The sequence below is a fragment of the Puntigrus tetrazona genome, chromosome 1 (genome assembly GCF_018831695.1).
Source record: "Puntigrus tetrazona isolate hp1 chromosome 1, ASM1883169v1, whole genome shotgun sequence".
In the NCBI taxonomy this organism is placed as follows: domain Eukaryota; kingdom Metazoa; phylum Chordata; class Actinopteri; order Cypriniformes; family Cyprinidae; genus Puntigrus; species Puntigrus tetrazona.
In genome coordinates this window covers 18551762-18574489 of record NC_056699.1, presented here as the reverse complement: position 1 = coordinate 18574489, position 22728 = coordinate 18551762, and the positions used below count along the sequence as shown (strand labels likewise).

The 22728-nt window shown below is 39.5% G+C and overlaps 1 protein-coding gene across 2 annotated transcripts in view; it reads right to left on the bottom strand.

Moving 5' to 3' along the window:
* galntl6 (polypeptide N-acetylgalactosaminyltransferase like 6) overlaps positions 1 to 22728 on the bottom strand; it is a 146450-nt gene that overhangs the window by 3098 nt on the left and 120624 nt on the right. The window contains exons 7-10 of one of the 2 annotated variants that reach the window (XM_043241715.1): positions 20247 to 20430; positions 7014 to 7131; positions 5012 to 5119; positions 3586 to 3807 (exon numbers count right to left, since the gene is read on the bottom strand). In XM_043241715.1, the coding sequence (XP_043097650.1) occupies positions 3586 to 3807; positions 5012 to 5119; positions 7014 to 7131; positions 20247 to 20430 (632 nt within the window). The remainder of the gene's footprint in view (positions 1 to 3585; positions 3808 to 5011; positions 5120 to 7013; positions 7132 to 20246; positions 20431 to 22728) is intronic. The other variant, XM_043241787.1, reaches the window with a different exon arrangement.

Below are 22728 nucleotides of genomic sequence, written 5' to 3'. Positions count from 1 at the left end.
AGCTTCAATGCGACCCCTGGTCTCCAATCTGTTCAAGTGCTAAATCGGCCTATTTAATGAATGATTCATTCAAAATACACCTGTTCACAAAGACGTGTGCAATTTCCCCACTGCATGAACTCCATAGAGTTCCACTGCCCCTTGTCCTTATACTGGTCTCTTTTTTTCATCTTTTGATTGGCTGTCCAGGTCGCCTAATTTTCTTTAAGGCATTCAGGTGTACCGACTGTTGTCAGAGTGCAGCTCAATAATGCATGAGCGGCTGGAGCCACTGCCTCCTGAGCAGACACAGAAGTGCGGGCAGCAGTTCTGGGCCAATTCTGCTCACTTATTCACCTCACTAGGGAGACATGAGGGGACCAGGGCTTGGGGCAAGGTCACACACGCACACACTCACATACACACGCACACACACACACACAGAAAGAGACCTAACAAAGAGGATGAACTGTGGTGGAACATATTATGCTGTGCAGTGTAGTGCATGCACAATGCATAAGCTTCCACTGCTAAAATTGTGCACTGCATACCAAGGCCATAAGAGGAAACAGATTACAGAGTGTTTGTTGGAGCCCGCTTCCTCAAATATGTTTTTCTCACGCTCATGAATCCTGAACGATTGAGGTGAGGGATTTAGGGTTTTTGAGCTCTTGGCAAGGCATGACTGTTGAAAGTAATTGGAAATCAGTTAGTAGGCAGCACAAATCAACATGAAGTTCTGCTCTGTGCGTTCTGCTCTGTGAATGCATGACTTAAAGCTGATTTTTCTTGTTGGTGACTTGATGCATTTGCTATTGCTCGCTGTCAGAGAGACTAAAATTCACTCGAAATGTTTGAATGAGTTTAAGCCACAGCTGAAACCTAATGCAATCAAACCGGTTTCTACAACAGACGGACGCTACAAGCTTTCTGAGGCGGGTGAGGACAATGCGTGACATCAGAATGAAAAGTCCTAACCCTTACTTTGGTCTTTATTACAGTTCAGGTCAACACTTTACTGCTTATTATTCACTGGAAAGGAAACGGTGCACCTGATTTGAGCTGTGATTTCTTTTCAAATAAGCTGGATTGGAGAATCGAGCGAGGACGAGTCTGACAAATGGAACAAAATGAAAGCGAAAAGCAAGGTCACACCAAGCTCTGCCTTGCCAGTTTATTCTTAAAAGCTTATTTTTGTTCCAGAGGTTATAAAAAGAAAACATGTTTAATTCATTTTCTTGTCTATTAGCAGCCTAGCGCTCTCTTTTGGACCTGCCTTGCGCCTGCCGCCGAGTGATGTTTTCAGGATGAATTATTTGACTTTTTCAACACGGTAACAAAGACATGCATTAGAATCTAATTTACTACTGGATGCAAGCAATTTACTATCCAACCCCATTTCCGTGAAGTCAGAGCAGCTATAAATGTGTTCCAGTATGTTTTAAGAAGCTCAAAGCCAGTGTTGTGGCTTTTCGAAAGCCTCTGTTCTTGTCATTTTTAAAAGTTTTTCTAGAATTCAGCAGGAGGTTGTGCTGATTAGAAAGAAACAGCAAGAACATTTCCTCTCGAGTCATTTTAAGTGCTGCTCAAGTCAAATCATCAGTGCTTACTACCTGTTCACAGTGTAGCATTTCTTTTTTGGGGTACACAAAGGAAATAAATTTTGATTTATAATATTTATACCACGAAATAAAACAAGAATATAAATTAAAGCATAGGAGGTTGCACTACAAGAGTGCATGTAATCACAAGCTCTTTAGAAGTAAATGCAGCAGAATCAGACCAAATCAGCATGGGTCTCTCCTCTCTTCTTCCTTTTCAAGCCACAGGAAACCTAACAACTGCATTTACGCTATAACAGCCTTTGGCAGCAATGGCTATGAGCATATAAGTGACTGAAAAGTCTGCTGATTGCATTATTTAAATTACGTGAGTGTATTGAAGATGCAATGAAACAGCTGTGGAAAAGAGAGAGAGTATATACGCGTGCAGGTGGGCGAGTGGCATATGGTTGACAGCCTGCTTACCCATTTCACTGCCCTGTCAGCTAGGGGTCATGCAGTCGGTGACCCCTGTCCTTTGCTGAAAATGCCGACAAGTGCTTGCTTCATTCCTTAGCTACCTCTCTCCCTTCCTCTCTCTCTCTATCTGTCACGGCCCGTGGGGGTGGCTTCGAAAGTCCAATGAGGCTCTTTTATTGTGCAATACATCAGGCGGGGTGACAGGTGGCTGTGCGGGCAGACCAGCTAGAGAGCGTGGCGTATGAAGCTATCAGCCTGACAGTCAAATTACTATCATTTCGCCTCAGGAAAGGAGATATTTACCATGCATAAATTTCCCCCGAGCAGGTTCCACATCCGCACGGCACACAGCCTTTGCTTTTTACTATCAATTTACGTCGTTAATGCAGAGAGAGCCAATAAGTGAAACGGACGGCATGTTGTTGGCTTAATGGACTTTTTTGGACCGCCTCCACTGAAACATTTCAAACCGTTTCCATTACTACCTCGAGTCTGTATGTGCAGTTCAGTTGGGTGAATACGCTTTACGGTAAGCGTCAGTCCTCCAATTAATTCGGATGGGAAATTAATTACATTTGTAAATTATTACTTGCCATTTCTGACACATCACAGCAGGGGATTGAAAAAAAAAGAGGAGATGGTGTTCCCCGGGGGGAATCATTAAGGCATGATGTCTGTGAGGTACATCATTCAGCAGTGATTAAAAAGGCCCATCAAAATGCACAAGATGGGAATCAGTCCATGCATATTAAATACCCCCCACTATAACAGACATGGCAGAATTGCAGATGGAGAGAAATGGCTCCAAACATGTTCCAGAGAACCGCTGTTCTGGCACAGGAAGCCCGGATGATAATGAATGACCTGAATAGCCTGTTTTCCTGTATCAGCTTGAGGAATAAATGTATTACGCATCTTCTGTTTATTTATGGATTAGGAAGCAGTGATGCAAACAATGGTTACGATGTGATGTCGCTGTATATTAGACGGCGCGGGTTTAGGTGAGGATCGGCTGCCTGCTTGTCTTTGGTGAAAAATATGTTATATCTCACCAGGCAGTGCTTCTCATAAATCAATGAACATTTCCACATAAACTTTATGTCATATGCGCACACACACATGCGCGCGCCTATACCTGTACTGGCATGATGTATTCACGACTGTGTCGTTTTTAGTGCGTATCTCAAACCAAGCAAGCGGGGGAAAGTTATGCACCCACTAATGGATGAACAAAGAGAAACGAGGTAGAACAAAAAAGGCACCAGAGTGTCAAAACTGTACAGATCTGACCAGAAGATTTATTGCTCTATCTATCCATCCATCTATCCATCCATCCATCATACACCACTGTTACTGTATACACAATAATGCATTTTATTCATATTGCTGTGTCGTGTAAGTGTACTGATTTCTTGCAAATTCACAGCCACTTACATTCATTCCCTTTCAAGTTCCGTTTAAGCATCTTTATGTAGCTATTTAGATCTTAAATCATGAATAGGTTGAATGAAAGCCAGTTTTTAAATTCTGCATTTTGCTCATTACAGGCATGTGCACATTTTTAACAGGGTCTTTGATCACCCACCTCTCCCCAGGCGGCTGGCAGTGGCTCCACAGGTGGGTAATATTTGGGCAGGTCCCAGGCCACAGTGTTCATATACCATTTGAAGTCTTTACATTTGAGGTGTTTGCGGAGCTCTTTTTGAGTGGTCAGGTCACCGGTGGAGAGGTGGCGGTACTCAGGCCGGCGCTGATAGATATACTCTGTGTACTCATCCATCCATGTCTCTGCGACCCGCTTCAGGTTCTGTGAGACGAATTAAAGGGAAATATATGATTTTCATTTGAACAGTATTACATATCTGTGCATTGCAATAGTATGTGTATCTCTAGGATTAGCTGTTAATTTGAAGGTGAAAGTAGTCTGTTTCATTTAGTGGAATGACTGTTAGGTGTCTGTGCCTGCCCTGTTTTATTTAAAGAACCTTTCAAAGTCTGATCATGTTTGTGGAAGTGAATCATGGCACAAACAAAGGAGATGTCTTAGGACCTCCTTAGGAAAAAGAGTTGTTGCTGCTCATTAGGCTGGAAAATTTTTACAAATCTATGTGTGTGTATGGCAGAGTTGTAAAAAGAAAGCTACTGCTTTCCAAAACATCAACAACAACAACAAAAAAAAATAGTTGCCCTTCTGCAGTTTGCTAAGATCATGTGGGTAAGCCAGAGGGCTAGTAGAGAAAGGTATTGTGGACAGATGAATCCAAAATAGAACTGTTTGCTTTAAATGAGAATTGTTATGTTTGGAAAAAAGAACACATATCTTATCTATGAAACATGGTGGTATCATGGTTTGGACCTGTTTTGTTGTATCTGGGCAAGGATGACGTGTTATCATTGTTGGAACAATCAAATCTGAATTATACCAGGAAAATGACAGTTCATCTGTCCATGAGTATCAAGAGAAAATGGGTCATGCAAGGCAATGACATCAAGTGTAAAAAAAACGTTTTTGAATGGCCAAGTCAAAGTCCACACCATAGAAGGAAACCCACAGACATCATTGACTGATCAGCAGTTATAAAGAAACATTTGGCTGCAGTTATTGCTGCAAAATAGGGCCACACCAAATACCGAAATCAAAGATTCACATTCTTCTGCCACTTACAGATAAATAACAATGGATAGATTTTTTCAATAAAAAAACGACAAAGAAATATTTTTGCATATTTTTTGGGTTCTCTTAGTCTACTTTGAGTACTTGATGTTTTGGGTCACATTTATGCAGAAATATAGAAAACTGTAAAGGGTGTATATATAGGTCCATATGCACATTGTCAAGAACTGAGTTTTACCCGTACTCTCTGTACTTTTTACTTATCATGCGTACAAAAATATGAATAAGATCTCAGGAACATTGTGAATCTAGAGCACTATAAACTAGCAGAATTGGGCCACTGTAGAGAAACACTCTATCCTTTCTCATTTGGAAGTATAGTGGAAGTTCTACTCACTCTTGCCAGGCTGGTCCCTGAAGGCACCTTGTAGGGGACGTACTTCCTGTAGATGTGGCCCACCCTCGAACAAGGCACATCATACATACTGCCTCCGCACATCCATACCTAAAACCACATACGCACACACACTCTCAAACATTTATACTACATCGTAGTACATACGGAGTTGTCTCCATGCTTCATTTTCTCAGACAGTTGAAAAAGCTCAAAAAGCCTCATGCATCACATCCTTGCGAGCTCCTGCACATTCAGTCTGAGAAGGTCTCGGTGGGAATATGTGGACAGACTAGCTAGAAATATTGCTACTCTTCCACATCATACCAGCAACAAGCAATGTCCTCGCCGTGGGCTCCAATTACAGATCGACTGGCATCCGCTGAAGGAAAGAACTAGAGTTTTTCTACTGCCTCACGCCTGTGCCTCTACTTTTCCTCTTTAAACCAAAAGAAGCGAGAGATAAAGAAAGAAAGCAGTGCGTTCAATATGCTTTCCTTCCCATCTCTCTCTTTCCGTTCTACTAAGGCCAAGGCTTTGATGTGCCTGTCCGTATCGAGTATTGGCTCAGGCATGCTGGAGTGTGGACTCGGCCAGGGCCACTGACACACAGAGGGAGGTGAGAAGGCGGGGGGAAGGGGATTTTACTTGGACAAGTTGAGTCTGATGGTTTCTCTCTTCCTCGGTCACCCGCTGGGCTCGAGAGAGCTGTCTGCAGATATCAAACCGCACAGACCTATCTCTCCTGCCAGGCGGCGGGTTAGCGGTCAAGCTAACTTCACAGACCCCATCGTTATGGGGAGAGAATCGCTCGAAACATCAGCGCTACAAAGCGAGCGAGAAAAAGCCCCTGCCGATCCCTCATTTGAGGATAAACGAGGAAGCCATGTAACAAATGAAGTTTTAGAAATCATTTTCACATTTTTTTTCACAGCCTCTTTTATCATAAAGCATGAAGGGAGGCAGCCATGGCAGGACTTTAGATATTAAGATGACTTGAATTGCATTTAGAAAGCTGCCTACATCGAACAGATGGATGAAACTTGGATGGAGTGTGGCAGGCAACCAATCAGTGGGACGACGCCAGGCCTAATCAGCCACGGCTTTTATTTCAGTTTGTAGTTGCATGTTGGAATCTGAATGGAGACACAGTGTTACAGTACCAAAGTTTTCAAATAGAGTATTTTACGGCCATATTTCAAGGTCAAATGTGAACGGTACAACTTCACGACAAATAGTAACAGGCAAATATCACGCATAAAAAGAAATAACAATAAAAAATCCTGTCAAACAGACGTTTTAGACTCTAAACTATTTTTGGGGTTGCCATAGTTACTAGAGAGGCGCAGAGGATGGTGTTCCAATAACAAAGTTCAGTGCCAGCACAAGTGAGAGTCTAATGAAAAAGAGTGGGGTGGCAGGTATGTCAGAACTGATAAATAGAACACTTCCTCACATCCATCGGCGCCAGTTTTGGCCCCGCTAATCAAAACCGAATCACTTCAGAGCCACAGCCAATCACCGGATCACACAATCTAATTAGTTTCAGCAGTCTAGCCAGTCTAAACACAAAAACACACACGCACAGACTCACTGCTCCGCTATCTTCACCGCCTTATTTTGGCTGACTGGTGTGCTTTTGGCTTTGAGGCTTCGCTTAGTAACACAGTGAAGAAAATAACCTCTGCCGTCCAATCTCATTCGGGCTTTATTGTTGAAAAGAATGAGAAAAGATTGTCTAGACAGACAGACAGAGCCCTTCACATTAAGTGTGAGAAAAGGAATCTGGTATAGTTAGAGTTAGCAGTTGGCAATGGATCAGGAGCTATTGGATGTGGTTTTGGAGGGGGTGCCTAGGGATCCATTTTAATGGGTCTTCTTGTGCTCTGTTTGACTATTTTGGTCTGAAAGGCCAACAACCGGAAACAGTCTTTCTAAGGTCTGTGAGAATTGATGTATTATTTGCGAATTGCGTAGCTGGATCAACCCAGATGCTTTAACTCACCTTGAAAGATATTTCGAACTGCTCACCGCCCCAGATCTCAAGGCCTGTGTCGTATCCTCCCAGTTCCCAGAACCACTGTCGGTTTACAGCAAACAAGCCTCCAGCCATGACAGGAGACCTGCGGGAAGCAGAAAGACCAACATGCTCAGCCATTTCCTAGAATTCATACTGCATTTTTTAGACAAAGTCTTAATAGAACCTGAAGGACAGTGTGCAAAAAGGACTACAAATTAAGGTCAAACAACCCCTCGAAGGAACAGTCACTTAATATAAATGCATTTAATAAAATTCTTATGATGAATCACATGTGTTATATTATTTCTCACTTGCAAATGGCTTTGGGTTATACTGAATAAATCAATAAATGTAAATATAAGACAATAAAATCTATATTGATGCGTAGGTGGATACACTAGGGCTTGCATGTCTATATTATCAGCAAACTGGTACAGGAAAGTAGTTCGACAGTCAGCGGGTTTATTATATGTGTATGACTCACGTAAAGTTGTGCAACTTCGAATGCAAATCCAACAATGCATTGAGAGAAACTCTTTGCTGCTTGCACTATCACGTATAGTGTAAAACTCCATATTCAACATAATTAATTTCCAGTTAAAACCATAATTCAGCTGCATTTGAAGTAGCAAACAGGTTGCAGAATTGCCATTTAAATGTAAATGAGTAGAATTACAATAAAGAGAATTCAAAGCAACTCATATAATTGTTTAGCCAAATATGTCAAACCTTGAAAGATTTGCATAATACTAGTTTGAAGGTTTATAGAGCTTACAGAGATGACCGACAGACAGCTTTGCCACCATAGAAAAAAATGGCATTTTAAAATATATTTAAAAAGACTAACAGTTATTTTAACAGACAGATAGATAGATATGCAGATAGATAGATCCATATATAAATAGAGTATTTGAACCACACAATTGTGCTAATGTTACAATATGCCAGTTGTCAGACCGTCTGTGTGTATTTTGACAGGATCCAGTGGGCATCACTTCTGCACATCACTGTACAGAAGCAGAGAATATAACACATGGAACCATCATAGCATGAATTAATAAGCTCATTTTACTTTCATGCATCTCCCCAGGCTTCTGTGTTTTGAAAGGTGAATCATAATCTACATCTGCAAACAGTCCCTGATGGTAGAATCAGACACAAGCTGGAAGCTGAATTCTGCTCACTGACACGATCGGGCTCACAGTCCAGTCAAAATCACTTATGCGAAAAGCAAGATTTAGAGGCCAATTCAAGGCAGTTCAAAGTGAGAGAGGATTGCAGTTAAGCAGATGTCAACCAAACATGCAGATGAGTTGCTGTTATCCTCATTGTGCTATTTTCATTAATGCAGACTGTGCTTCCGAAACTTGCATTCAGTCGTTATATCACATGTACTTACGGGGCTTATGCCTGCCAATGGGGTTTGAGAGGGGATACTGATGGATTTAATGGATCTCTCCAGTTGTTCAGTGGCATTTGTATCCAGAGACTTGGCTAAAGCAGACATGAAGCGGTACAAAGTGTCTGTTGGTGTAAGTAGTGCAATCTTTTAATAGAGCATGTGGGATGAAATATGGTAATGCAAGGGCTGGAATGACAGCATGTTTTGGGATTATGGTTATGCATATACTGCACTTGCACACTGCACAGACGAAAGAGAGCCCTGGGTTGAGAGAGGATTTGTGCTGGATTTATTTATTCAGTATTTTGAGCATTGGGGATAAAGCTGAGATGATCTATGGGCGGACATTTCATCCATCGTTGGTGAGAGTGGTGCGGGTGGCAGGCCTCATTTATTCATCATGGGTGGCCTTTACACAGTCAGTGAAATTGACAGCTGTGTTTACTAAGAGGTGTTACTCTCCAATTGTCCTCTTTAAACTGTTTGTATAAACTAAAAAAGCATAGACAAGCCTAATTGAGACTGAGAATAACGGGTAACATCTGAATCAACGTGTACCAAGAAATCAAAAAATTATTACCAAAAATAAACACATTGGGAGTTTTTATATGTCATAAGTCTCTTCTGCAAGGCTATATTTATTTAATTTAAAATACAGCAGTACAATTTGATTACAATTTTAGTGAACTCTTTTCTATATTAACATATATTAAAATGTTATCTATTATCATTACGGAAAAGCATTTTCAATAGCCATTGCTCCAGTTTTCAGTGCCATGAAAATGATCCTTCAGAAATAAATGTAATATTGCTGCTGAAGAAATATTAACTGTTATGTTGAAAGCTTAATATTTTAAGGAACCTGTTTAAATGTTAAAAAAGTTATACTTTTTAGAGCTTTTAAATAAGAATGTATTGAATCTGTGTAAGTAAAGAAAAAAAAAATAAAAGGAAGGATTTGTTATGAAGACTTTATATGATCTTTCATCAAAGGCAGAACAACAAAACAGATCAACCTGGTCTCGTAAAATTACGTACACAGATTTAAGTGACTTAATGCAGATTTCGCCACAGTTTCAAAGAAAAAACTTTCTTTTACACAGATTTGAACTGTTTTGTCGAACCGTAGTTTCACAGGATTTTAGTTCCTCGCCTCTCAAGTACATCTCTGTACTCCCTGAGCTACCGAACAAAACTACCGTTTATGAAAGCACATTGATATGAAGCTGGAAATGTTGCTAAAGTTCGAAAGCATCAACTTTCGAATTTCCCAGCATATTAATACTGTTTTAAAGTCATAACATGATATTCTTCAAATAATTACTAATCAAAGCCATAGTTGTGTGAAAAGGAATAAAAGGTTTTACTGCCTCTAGTGTTCATTTCTTTTGGAAACTGCAGCGATATGTACTTGTTGGTACGCAGGTCTCACTAAAAAGTGCACCAAGGTACATTTATGCCATCAGGCCAGGCTGAAACAGATGGATCGACCTACAAATACATACTGTTATATCAGGCAGATTTTTCTCCAATTAAAATGAGCTAATTATGTGACCACCGAGTGCAGAGTATCTGGTGGAAACCTCATGGTCAGCATTTAACAAGGATGAAAAGTGCAAAGTGCTGGGTTCTGTGTGATCTAAACTAAGCAGAGCCAAAATATTATGGATGGCTAAAAGCAGCAAGCGAGAGGGGAATGAACGAGAATGAGCAAGAGAGCAAAGACAAAGAGGCAAGCCATAAACAATAATTGAAGGAATGGGTTTGTGTACAGACGGCCAAAGTAGATGAGCAGCATGGCGCCAAAATCAATTTACTCTCACGTAATACTCTCTGGCCTGCTTCCTTCCGATTTAATAAGGTGCTGAAATATAACAGTCTACTCAATTAAGGCAGCTAATGGAGGAACAAGCACTCCACTGGAGAAATGACCATGTTGCTTTTTTCCCTTCCACCGCCAGCGGTAACAGCAGCTCCAGCAGATTTTGTGACGCTGTGGAACATGCCATCCTGGAATGGACGTTTGTGTTTTGGCTCTAGCAGACGATGGACTGTGCGGGTGCTTCGCCAGCTCACTGGCTGTAGGGTTCGCCGATGGTTTATTTGATCAGCTGGGCACCCAGCGAGGAGACTCCGAAAGAATGAAATAGAATCACTTAGACATCAGGAGAGGCAAGAATCAGCGATGGGGATGATTGGAGCGACCGATCAACAGGCTCCGGGGAGCTTTGACGACTTGACAAGTTTCTTTGACGGCTCTAGCCACAGCTAGGGCTCTTGATTGTATTTGCACGCTCTCGTCTCCCAGTGCGTTCATGCATGCACAATGACACGGTCCATTTAGGATGTGTCTGTTTTCAACGTTCGGGCTCTTATTCAGACACAGAGCAGGGAGCTGATTACTTCAGGGGCCCGGTTGCGTGGTGAGGTAAATATAAGGATGTAGGAACAGCGGCGGTGGTCGTATTGATTGGCTATTTAGGCCTCGGTCTGAGGGGAGAGTGTGGGTCGATGTGGCCTAGTGTCAGTGCGTGTGACGAAAAGGCAGGTGAAGGAAGCATAGAAACCCTCTCATCAGGAGTGTTCTGCACCACTGGAGCATACCACCAGGTCAAATACCTTACTACAGAAGAAGAGGGAGGAAGATAAAAGAGGGAGAGAAATAGGGGGTCCTTCTGGATGTAGACCCCCTAGCTAAGTATAAATCTAACAAGATGAGCCCTTCCTGCGAGACGATGTGAAGTGAAAACGAACATGGAGGGGATCTGTGTGATTTTGCCCGGAGCGAGGAGGGATTTTAATACGGAAAGTCAGGATGTTGGGTATTCTCACTCTGCTACACAGGCACATGTGTTAACAGACTGCAAGGAAGCAGTTTTTTAAGACTATTAGAAGTGTGGAAGAAAGATGGGAACGATTTAATAAGAAACATATAACAAATCAAACTTTATTAAGAAATGACACTCATAATCAGAGAGATAAAAAAAACAAAAACAAAAACGTATTCTTTTTTCGTAGAAGATAAAACAGTAAAAAGAGGCATCAAGAAATTCTAGAATGTTCCTTTAACAAAACGCTGAAATATTTCTCAAACTATTTTATTTTATGTTCTCACATAAGAAAGGTAGTCATACAGGTTTGGTCCAACACAAAGGTAAGTGAATGATGACATTTTTTTTTTTATATTTTGGTGTACTATAATGGAAATAAAAGACTATTCAGTCAGGAAGTGACAAGTTTCCATTTGTCTGTTCACGTTGAAAGCAAAAAGAGGGTGGAAAAGAATCAATCACAAAACACGGCCTCTCTTTTTGTGCACACAGCATAAAACTAAGAACACCTTGTGCATGAGAACACATTGGGTTTTCATGACTTCTGAGATGCTTTTTCTGATTTTTCTTAAGAAAGTAGCAAGGAAAATGGAAACCAGTGAAAAAATAATGGAAGTATCTGCACTTCTAATAGTTAAAGATTAAAAGGGTCAGCTCACTAATTAAACAGTACTGCTAAAAATGCCTTGTGCTTTAAAAGTACATATGTATATCATCTGATTTTCACATATCACACTTTTCCAATTTTTTTTTTTACTATGCCTTCCAATTAACCTCAATCAAACTACTTCTTTTTTTATTAGGTGAAAAAACACAGCTAACACAATAAAACTATAAAAACATTATAATAATAATAAAAAATAAGTTATCTGTTTTCGCAAACAAACAACACACACACACACACACACACATATATATGACCTTCATGACCTAAATATCACATATACTACTTCAATCAAATGAGAATTCCATTTGGGCTGGGCTAACCAATGCATAAATGTAAACCGTGTGATCAACAAAATGTAATTGTAACTCAATGCTTGTCAAACCGACCAAAACAACGATAACTTTTACTGTTTAAAACAAACATAATACTAACAGAAAACACTAACAAAATTATACAAATATCAAAAATCAAGAATCTTGCATCCAGATATTCAAACAAACAAACACAAACAAGAAATGAGACAGTGGAGTTAGAGCGTAATTATAGAACGCTTTGAGTGAAGATGGGGAACTGATGCTCCATTCTCTAAACAGTAGGTGCGAAACAAGCACACACTCTCTTCTTTCCGTCTGTATGTAGGACAATCTCTGGGGCAACTTTCTCTCAGGGTCTTGAGGGACTCAGTGGGGTCTCGACCTCTCAGCCCTGTTTCACACTCATTAGCATTCATCACCTTCTCACACACTGGCCACTCTAATACTGCTCTCATTTCTATTACCATTCAGCACAGTGACCTAAATACACAAGCACATGCACACACACACACACACACACACACACACAGAACGACTCCCTGAGGACATGCATGCCCTGTGTTGACAAGCCCTCTTGGTGGTCTGCTGATTCCACTGGGGCTAATAAAATGCAACACTAAGGGGTAATTGGTGCAGGTGATTCTGTAAACTCTGCAACAATTGCCATTTTTAGAGCGAGTGTCTTGTGACTAGACTCTTTTTAGACTATTAATTTGTGTTATTCCCCAATTAAATACCATAATCTCTGGAAACAGGCCTCAGGGGAGAGAGAAGTATTTACATATAGAGTCACAATGATGCTCGCTCCCTTGACTTATGGTAATTATTCTGCAAGAACTAGAGAGACATAGTTTGTGCATTGTATTCTAGTTGAATGTGCTGTCAGTCTGTGTGGCTCCATGTTTCTGTCCTCTGTGGATGGGCTCCAAGTTAAAGGGTCTGTTTGCTTTGTGCTCATTCTAATATAAATAATCATTTGTTCATGCTGTTTGGAGACGGCCCTTCAGAGAAAGTCCCTAAGAGCAGCTGCCATCGATCTCTGTCTCTCCTGACATACATTCAGAGTAAGGACATGTGAAAGAAACATATTTTTGGAAACGCTTTACTATAAGCTTTGGTTTGTTAATATTTGCTTTATCATTGGAGTATTTGGTATCATGGACCAATAATGAACAACAATGTTTACAGCATTTAATAATAGGTTATTTAATCAATTATAGTACTAATTTCTACATACATAATGTTTAATGTTTATTGGTTTTTGTATATAATGCATTAACACTCATTTACACTTTATATGTTAAAACGTAATAGCACATATACAAGTTAAAATGAATAAATGCTTTAAATTATTAATTAATTACAGTTTATAATTGATCAACTCAATGCTTAGTTCAAGACCCAGAAAAAAAGCTTTGTGAATTAAGTTTTTTTTAATATTTTATTCTATGTCTTCGGTAGAAATAAATGGCATGAATAGATATCAAAAAGACAAAAACAACGTAATTTTTTTCAAATCACTAGAAATTTACAAAATATACTCATATTTCCACAAAGATCTGCAATTTTGACTAAATTAATTTTTGAAGACCTAGAAGAGGGAGCAGTCATGGTGATACCAATCATTTGATATCTATAAAAAGCCCTGAATGACATCCAGACTTAAAACTGTGACATGTGAGCTCATATAATGTCCACTACAGAGGCAAAAACTCCATAACTGGGTCTCAGGAGGTTAATGAAGGTTGTTTTTGGCCCTTACATAAGATAACACATCCTATTTTGAAGACATTTATCACTCAACTGGATGTGGGTACATTTATTACAAGATTATACTTTTATTTCAATTTTATTTAAAAACATAGATTATATTTAAAAAAAGTATTAAAGACTTAAAAGTCTACAAAGTTACAACAAACAAACTCTGCTTTTTAAGCTTTCCATTCATCAAAAAACCCTGAAAAAAATTGGTCTGTTTCTAGAGATGATGGTATTTGGCCTAGATAAATTAAACAACAGCAGTTTGTAACATTGATTATAATAAGAAAAGTTTCTTAAGCAGGAAATCATATTAGAATGATCACGACACTCAGTTTGCCACCACAGGAATAAATTACATGATAAAATATATTCACACAGAAAACAGATAAAATGTTTTATATTTTGCTTTGTTCTTATTGTATTATTGATTAAACAAATGCAGCCGCGATGAGCCTTTAATACTCAAGATGCATTAACCCCACAAAGCATCTTAAAAAAGGCAAAGCTCAAGAAACTAAAACAAGCTTCCTAAAACATTTGTTCGAATGTGTATGGCTATAGCACTATAGTAACACTTTACAATAAGTTTTATTTGCTAAAATTAGTTTACAACATGACCTAAGAATGAACAATACTTTTTATCTTAATGTTAATTTTAGCACTTATTAAAGTTAATTTAAAGCATCATTAAAATCACAAGTTCTGTTTGTTAACATTAGTTAATGCAATGTGAACTAACATGAACTAACAATGAAGGGTGGTATATTTATTAACTAATGTTAACAAAGATGAATGAATACTGTAGTAAAGGTATTGTTCATTGTTTGTGCATGGCAGTTAATACATAATGACTCATTTTAACAAATGACACCTAAAGTGTTAAAGTGTAAAGTGCTACCGATTTACAATAAGGTGTCACAAAGTTTTTGTGACAGAAAAAGAAGAAAACAAAAATGTTTTTGCATTACCTTCATGCTGGACCCCTTTCCCTTTCAATCATAGAAAAAGTGCCAGCCACGCAGATGCCAATCACAATTTGCATTCAAGACCTGAGCAACATAAATCCAATTAAGTTCTCCCCAAATACAACATTTATGAAGCTTAAATGTCTTTGTGGAGCAAGGAGGACACAGGCTGAGGAGCTCATCAGCTTTTCTTTTCTTTTCTTTTTCTCTCTCTCTCTCTCCCTCCCATCGTCCCCGCTGTCCCTGTGATTTCCATAAATATAAATCCACTATTTACTCCCGTCCCTGGCAAATTCAGCAGGAAGATTTCCATTCTCAGTAGAAAAGACCTCCATTTGGAAATGTCCAATCTTGCTTGAATGGTGGGTGGGAGGGGAGCGAATACCGGCATAATCATCTCTTTCTGAGTCCTATTGTGCAGCTGCGTATTAAATGGTTAAAGTCACGTGAAACTGTGTGGGACTTAGAAGAGATTTGTAGTGGGAAATCATTTCCAATGTACTTCCTTGAAGCCAAGGTCAGAGTATGCATAAAGTGAGAAAGACACAGAAAGAGACAGAGACGGCAAGGCGGAGAAAGGATTGAGTCCATTGTCATCTATCATACTTCACAGGAATCCCATTACACCTGGAGAGAAAACTTCATACATTTGCACATTTTTGTGAGTTCAAGGTGTTGAACACGGCAAGCAAGGGCATACGTGTGAAAGGCAAGGCTGTGAATCACTATTAAAGCATATGTACACCATGAATCCATTATTCATTTCCTCCTTAGAGAAAGGCGGAAGATAGGGGACAATGCGACCCCATTATAGAAAGCCATCTCTAATGAATAAAGGCCCAATAAGGTCTGTAATATATGGAAATAGGATCCTGCTGTTATCATCCCCTGCAATTGACTGAGACTTCTCATCCTGGCCAGAAGGGGGCGATGTGAGGACAAGGATTCAAGTTCAGCTCCGAGTTCCCTGTAGGTTGGGATAGATTCACAGACTGGGGTTGTAATGTAATTTAACCCAACAGCTAACGCATGTCGCAAGGTAGCGAGGTGAATCATTCGCTACGCTTCCATTAACGCCAATACGTTGGGTTTACTACTCTTTCTTCTTCTCTCAATCAATCAGAGAGAAGTCAGGGAAGAAAGCTCTGACTTCTCAGCGGATCAGTCGTTGCACAAATGAGCTGTGATCCAGATAGAGGGCCCGCTTTCATCTTGTAACAGGCGGTAAGATCTATATTAAGGCTTCTTAGCTGCGTACGCTTCACACATGCGAATGCGCCAGTCTAGGTTGCTCAGCCAGCAGTCGAGGCGAGAGGTAATAAAGTATTAAAATAAAAGGATGGGGGATTTCGAAAGCCAGAAGGATTCGGTTCCACGGTCGAGGGCGGCTCGCAGGAGAGGCTCATTACGTACCCGTCACGTCGCAAAGTTTCCGCATCTCTCTTTCAGCGCAGATGTCTCACGGAGAGAGCAAAAAGGGTGCGTGGAGACTGAACGGATGCATTTTGTCTTCCCCTCCTATGCTTCTTTTTCACCCTCATAAAAATGCCTCAGCCTGCTCCTTCAGAAGTAAAGTTAGCAAATTGGCAGAGGAGACGTCACCCCTCTAGCAACACGGCTCTGACGGAAGAGTCTTAGCCCACGCGAGAGGCTCGAGTGCGCGAGGAGAGACACGTCAGCTTAACTTTGGCTTGTTAACTGCTTTAGGCAGATGTTATGTACTGTAGGGGGACTTCTCGCAGAGAATTGAAGGGGAAGATAAACAGCATACGGGGGACTTAGGACTGCCTGGTACACCAGACAGAGTTAAACAGAACTGTTTGTGACAGTACACTCGTGGAATGGAAGGCAACAAATCTCTGTTGTGGTTTGGCACTATGCATCAAACAGGCCTGGGTCTGCATAATAGATCGAATTTATAAAAACCCACTGAAATGTTTGAGGGTTTAGTGTCACATTCATGAGTAATGTTTCGTAGCAAACATTTCAGCCACCCTTCCTGTGAGAGAGACAAAGAGAGTGAGAATGAGAGCACAGATATGCAGGTCAGAGTAAAATGTGAGCTGGTGGGAGTTGAGTTTTATTGGTGGCATGGTGTGAAATAAAAACACTAGAACTACATGCATTTCTCTCTCAGAACTGAACTCTAGTATTGCACTGTCTTTGCATCCTGCTGTCCAACTATCCCTCTTAATTCCCCTCAGAGACTGGCATGTAATGAGAAATGTCTCCTAGTACTCAGACTGTATTACTGAAGATATGAAGAATATTACTTTCTGCATTGATTTTTTGTATGCATTTCCCCTGCTTTGATTTTTCATAAGCATTTTCGCCAAATCACAAAATGAATAAAACTTCAGTCACTAGAGAAATCAAATCCATAGCTCCTATGCTCAGATTTGCTTTTCATAACTTTTACTTCAGATCAAAAATATAAAACACCTTAAATACGTTTGAAGCGTCGGCATGTATTTTAAGTAGTATCATTTTTACATATCCTAAACAAAATCACTATTAGGATTATCAGTTATCAGTATCAGGACACCATTTAACAAATTTGCTATAAAGAAGTAACCTACCAATACATAGCCTAAACGTTTGGTTTTCATATTTTGTACTGTGGTAACTGTTTCACAAAAACTATAAGGTACTCAAGGTCTTGCTGTATTGTGAATAAATAACAGATGACGGGGTTGCCAAGTATTTATAGTACAAAAGTAATGCATTTATACATAAAGCTGCATGCATAAGCATGGCAAGATCAATGAAGGCAAGAAGAAGAAGAATAGTGGGCAAAAACTAAATATCAACGACAAGGACTGTCAAAGAAAGATTGTGTCCAATCAACCTCAGTATCCACTCTGAAGACCCTGTTTTCAAAAGAACAAACAAGAACAAATGGAGAACTTCTCCACTACTAAAATTTTAATCACAGCTAAAATCCAAAAACGAGTCACAATCATAAAACCTGGATGGCTGGAGAACCAAAATTCACCATCTGCCCTACCCAGACTCAACTATTATCAAACTACTGTAGGCAGTGTTAGAGAGAAGAGTGAGAAATAGGTTTCCTCCTTTAACATCTCTGAAGCAATTGGCAGATGTTTTTATAGAAAGCGTTCAACAGGAGACTAGTCAAAAAAGATCGATTCTAAGATGACTGGAAGCTATATTAAAGGCAAATGATGGTAAAACAACTTCTTTAGGAAATACTGCTACTATTTCCCAGGTGTTCACATTATTTTGTCTAACCCCTTTGTGTCTGTACTTGTAATTAATATTAAGAATAATGTTCAGGGGTGTAAGTATGGGTATTGTTTTGGTCAACCTTTCAAATGTAAAACTAAAAATGGACAAATAGGGAATTTTTCTGCATGGCTCTCTAAATGTTGTAGGCACACGCTAGTCGCATGTAGTCAGTAATGCTGAGAGTCCGGCAGAGTGGAAAAGATATACAGAGGTGTGTTTGATCCCTGACAGGTGGGCATAAGTTGAGCCAGTGACTGCAGAAAATATGACTTGCCCTCAGGCTTTGGAGGAGGAGTGGGATGCTGGATGAACTACAGTGGGCTCTACTGGGCACAGCATATAGAAGAACCAGCAACCCGAGGGGAGGGAGAGGTCTGGAGTCCACAGAAAGTTTCAGAGGTCTGTGGATAAAGCCCTGCAGCATCCCACTAATGTTAACATTCTAATCCACATGTGTGCAGCAACAGTCATGAAAGGCTGGTTGTAAGACTGTGTAAGAGTGTGTTTTTGTGTTGGTGTACATAAGCGAGTGAGAGAGAGTCTTCACTCAGACTTCTGCAGAGGAGACGCAGTGCGCCTGCACATATAAACACAAACACACACTCCGCCACAGTCAGGAAAGCTGATTTTCTCAAGACCTCATATCCACCCCAAAAATTAATCCACAGCTTAATGCCTGGTATGGCTAGTCTGGGGCGCAACGTGCTGTGATGTGATAGGGGACCAAAAAAGCAACACTGCAGTGATTCCCATCCAAGGGTGAAAAGATTTTGATTTTGTTTGGTTAAAAATATAAAACTCAAATCATGGCCTTAAAAATTAAATGTAAATTAAAAAATTCATAAAAAAGTAAAATAATCTTGAAAAAAATAATGTTGTATTTTTTTCTGGCAATTAATTGCTAAATAATTTTAAAGAAAAAAAGTCAAAATAGTATGTGTGAGTATGTGTCAATTTATGTGGATGACGCTTACAGCAGAACATATTTGCATATATAAAGACTCCAGAGAGAAATAGATTTCTTTCTCCGCTCATATCACTTGCACTTCCTGAGAAAACAACTCATTTTTTAGCCATTTGACTGCATCAAATGTTTCAAATCAAACAAAATCTAGTTATAATATAACAGATTCAATATTTCTCATATTGCTTCGATTTATTCAAATTGTCTCAGCTTGAGAGGAAGCTACTTGGTGTGTGAGATTTCACCCACTCTTTTTAATTTAATTTAGAGTGAAATATTAAAATAATGGCTATATCTAGTATAATCAGCATTAGAAAAAACACATTTCTGATTAACTGTAGGAGACTTGAAGCCTTCTGATGGGGCTGTGAGGGTACATCAGGGGAAATGTAGGGAAAAGCTGCTTTACTGCTTGTGACGCTGAAGGTTAGAGAGCAGAACTAATACGAAACTCTGAATCATGGATTGACGTGAGCTGTGGTGGAAAAGCTGCTAAAAAAATGTTTACAAGAATATTGAAATACAATAGAATATTATGGAAAGATTTTGGATTATGCCTTTTTTTTATTCAACAAAAAAACCTCTCCACTGCATAATTTTCCAGACTTAGGACCATTTATCGCATGAGTTTATGATTTGGAAGAATATATGGTATGTTTGTGTTTCTATATCTTGTGCAAACTGCAGACAATGGCACTATAAAGAGTAGAAAATGTGTATATATGTAAAAATGTACAGTATATAATGTTTGAAATCTTTACTTGAATTTTGAAAACTGATCAACAAATAAAATAATATAATATTACCAACAATTCATCAAGTAATCCTGAAAAAAATCCTGAAGGATCATGTGATTCCGAAGACTGAAGTAATGTCCTCAGCTTTGACATCACAGCAATAAATAGCATTTAAAAATAGATACGTATGAATATACATATTAACAAATTAATATTTTCCATTCCACTTCACTACTTTTCCATTATTTATCTATGCCGGCACACTAGAAAGAACAGTTTGAGACTTTAAAACATTGGCATGTAACGTTGTAGGACTGATTTCACTCACTCATATGGGTCGCTGGGGTCTGGTCCTTGCAGTTCAGACGGGATAGGAATGCGTTTATAGTACATCTCCCAGTCAAAGGCTCCCCTCATGGCATCTCCCGCTTGTGCTTCATATCCAAAGTGGTTATGGTCAATCACGTCTATCATGGGACACACAATGGTTTTGGGGTTCTGGGCGATCTGGTCTGTAGTCAAGAACAGAAAAGGAGGAGAATTTGAGAACAGCTAGAAATCTTCCATTTGCGTCTCTCCACAAACACTGCGTGGAGAAGAGGAGGAAAGAAAAGAAAGGGAAGGCAGCGCCTCTCAGGAGTCTCCCTCCTCTCCTGGATCACTTGCTCTCCTTCGCTCTGCTTGGCTGAGTGTGGTGACCCTGTGAAATTTAAAGCCGCCACAGCCGCCCGGCGATTAGAAACAATTACAGCGCTTCAAAGTAGGTTTGCTCCACGGAGGGCCGAGCAGAAAGGACCCTCGGCCCTTAACTCTATCTCTGTCAGTCAGCAGCCGCTAAGCCGTCCCAGATCTGTCACCCACACTCTCCCTCAACACCACTGCACTACTGGACCATGGAGATCCAGAAGAGAGGGAACAGACCTGGAACATGGGCTTAAACACACAACACCACACACCTTAAACAAATACATGATAAAGATTAAACTCAGACCCACAGTATGTGAAACTGAGGATGCAATGATCATAGCAATGACTTAGTCATACTCACGCCGATAATTCCTGATGAATGATCATTTAGGTAAATAAAGTCTCTTAAAACATACTTTACTAGATTGTATGCACTTAATTAAATTAATTAATTTGGGAATAAAACCCCTGACTCTGGCACTGCTATAGCACCATCCTCTGCTGTTTGACCTATACCATTTATTGATTGATTTTAATCAGCAAGGATGATTTAATCGAAAACGACTGTAAGGACGTTTGTAAAGCTACTAAACTTTCTCTATCAAACAAAACATTTTCTGTTCATCAAAGAATCCTTAAATAGCTCAGCTGAAATGTTTGTGAGCACCAATTAAACATATTAGAATGATTTCTGGAAAAAAAGGAAAATAAATCATATTTCCTCCCATGGAAGTAATGGAAATTCCCACAAAGGATAATTTCCACCGCATCTCAAATTATGCGTTAATTAACATTCTTTGATGGTAATGACAGTGATGGAAATTGCATTTTTGAACATTTTTGTCTTGCTAATAGCATATTTAAAAAGTGCCTTAAATACCTAAAATAATATTTTCATACAATTTGAATTCGACAGAATTATGCAGCTTGAATGGAAAACTTTTTACTTAACTTTATATTTTCCATATTTCCACACATCATAACTAGTTTCATCTCAAGCTCTTTCCTGACACTTCAGTCAAATTTCTTAAACAAAAAGGATATTTGATATTTTAACACAATAAATATCAAAACCGTTTATTTCTCTATCGCTTGTATTATAATAGTTTTAATCTATTGGTGCGGGAGAAGGGTTATAGTAAAATCGATATGCAAAAAGGAAATTGAATAGCAATAGAATTGTTGACAGTATGGTAAAACGTTTCTTTTTCCTTTTAAAGTGATCTTCACATAAAACAAATTTATAATAATCTGTTTGATATCACTAGTGTAGGTTGTATGTTTTTCGGATGCCAGTCATCGACCTCCACAAACATCCAGCATCCATCTAAAACACTGTCCTCTCCACTGATAACCGGTTTGTGGTCAGAGCAATTTAGCCAGTTCTCATGAGGTCTCCCATCCAGGATACTAGTCAGGCTTAACTGTGCTTAGTATTAGCGGATACCAGTCAAGAGCTGCGCAGCTATAATCTGTTGCCTTTCTTCATTTTTCTGTGCTTTTTCAATTGTTGTATAGTGAATACAAGCAATTCTGGTAGCGTACCAGTAGCTTAACTACAACTAAGCACAAATTACAAGAATATGCATGTATTGCAGTGCAATGCTACAAATAGCTGTTATGATTACATGAAGAATTTACTGTCGGCTTTGTGTCATTAGTTAGGATACAGGACGTTTTCTGTCGAGAGCTGTTGGCTTTGCATTTGTTTATGTGTGTGTGTGTGTGTGTGTCAGTTCAAGAACAGGCTTTCCTAAAAAGCTACCACACAAACAACCACCTGCGTTCTGCTGCCAACACTCACATATCATGCCTTTGTTTTCTTTCTGGCACTGAGCATCCACTTTCCTACCATAAGAACCGCTCTGCTGCGGCGCTTACTGGAGCTGAATCCTTTGTTTGATTCTTTATCCTGTTGCAGATGTATTTAAGTAGTCTAATCTGAAAACCAAGGACTCCATCTGCCGTCTGCCCAGCTGACGAAAGCAAATGAAGAAGAATTTAGAGGAAGACTAAGGAGAGATTTCTGAATTAGATGGGACTGATTTCTGTAAGAGTAGCAAAACAGCATCCAACCAGACAGACCCGACTGCACAACATTTCAGTGCATTTCTAAAACAATT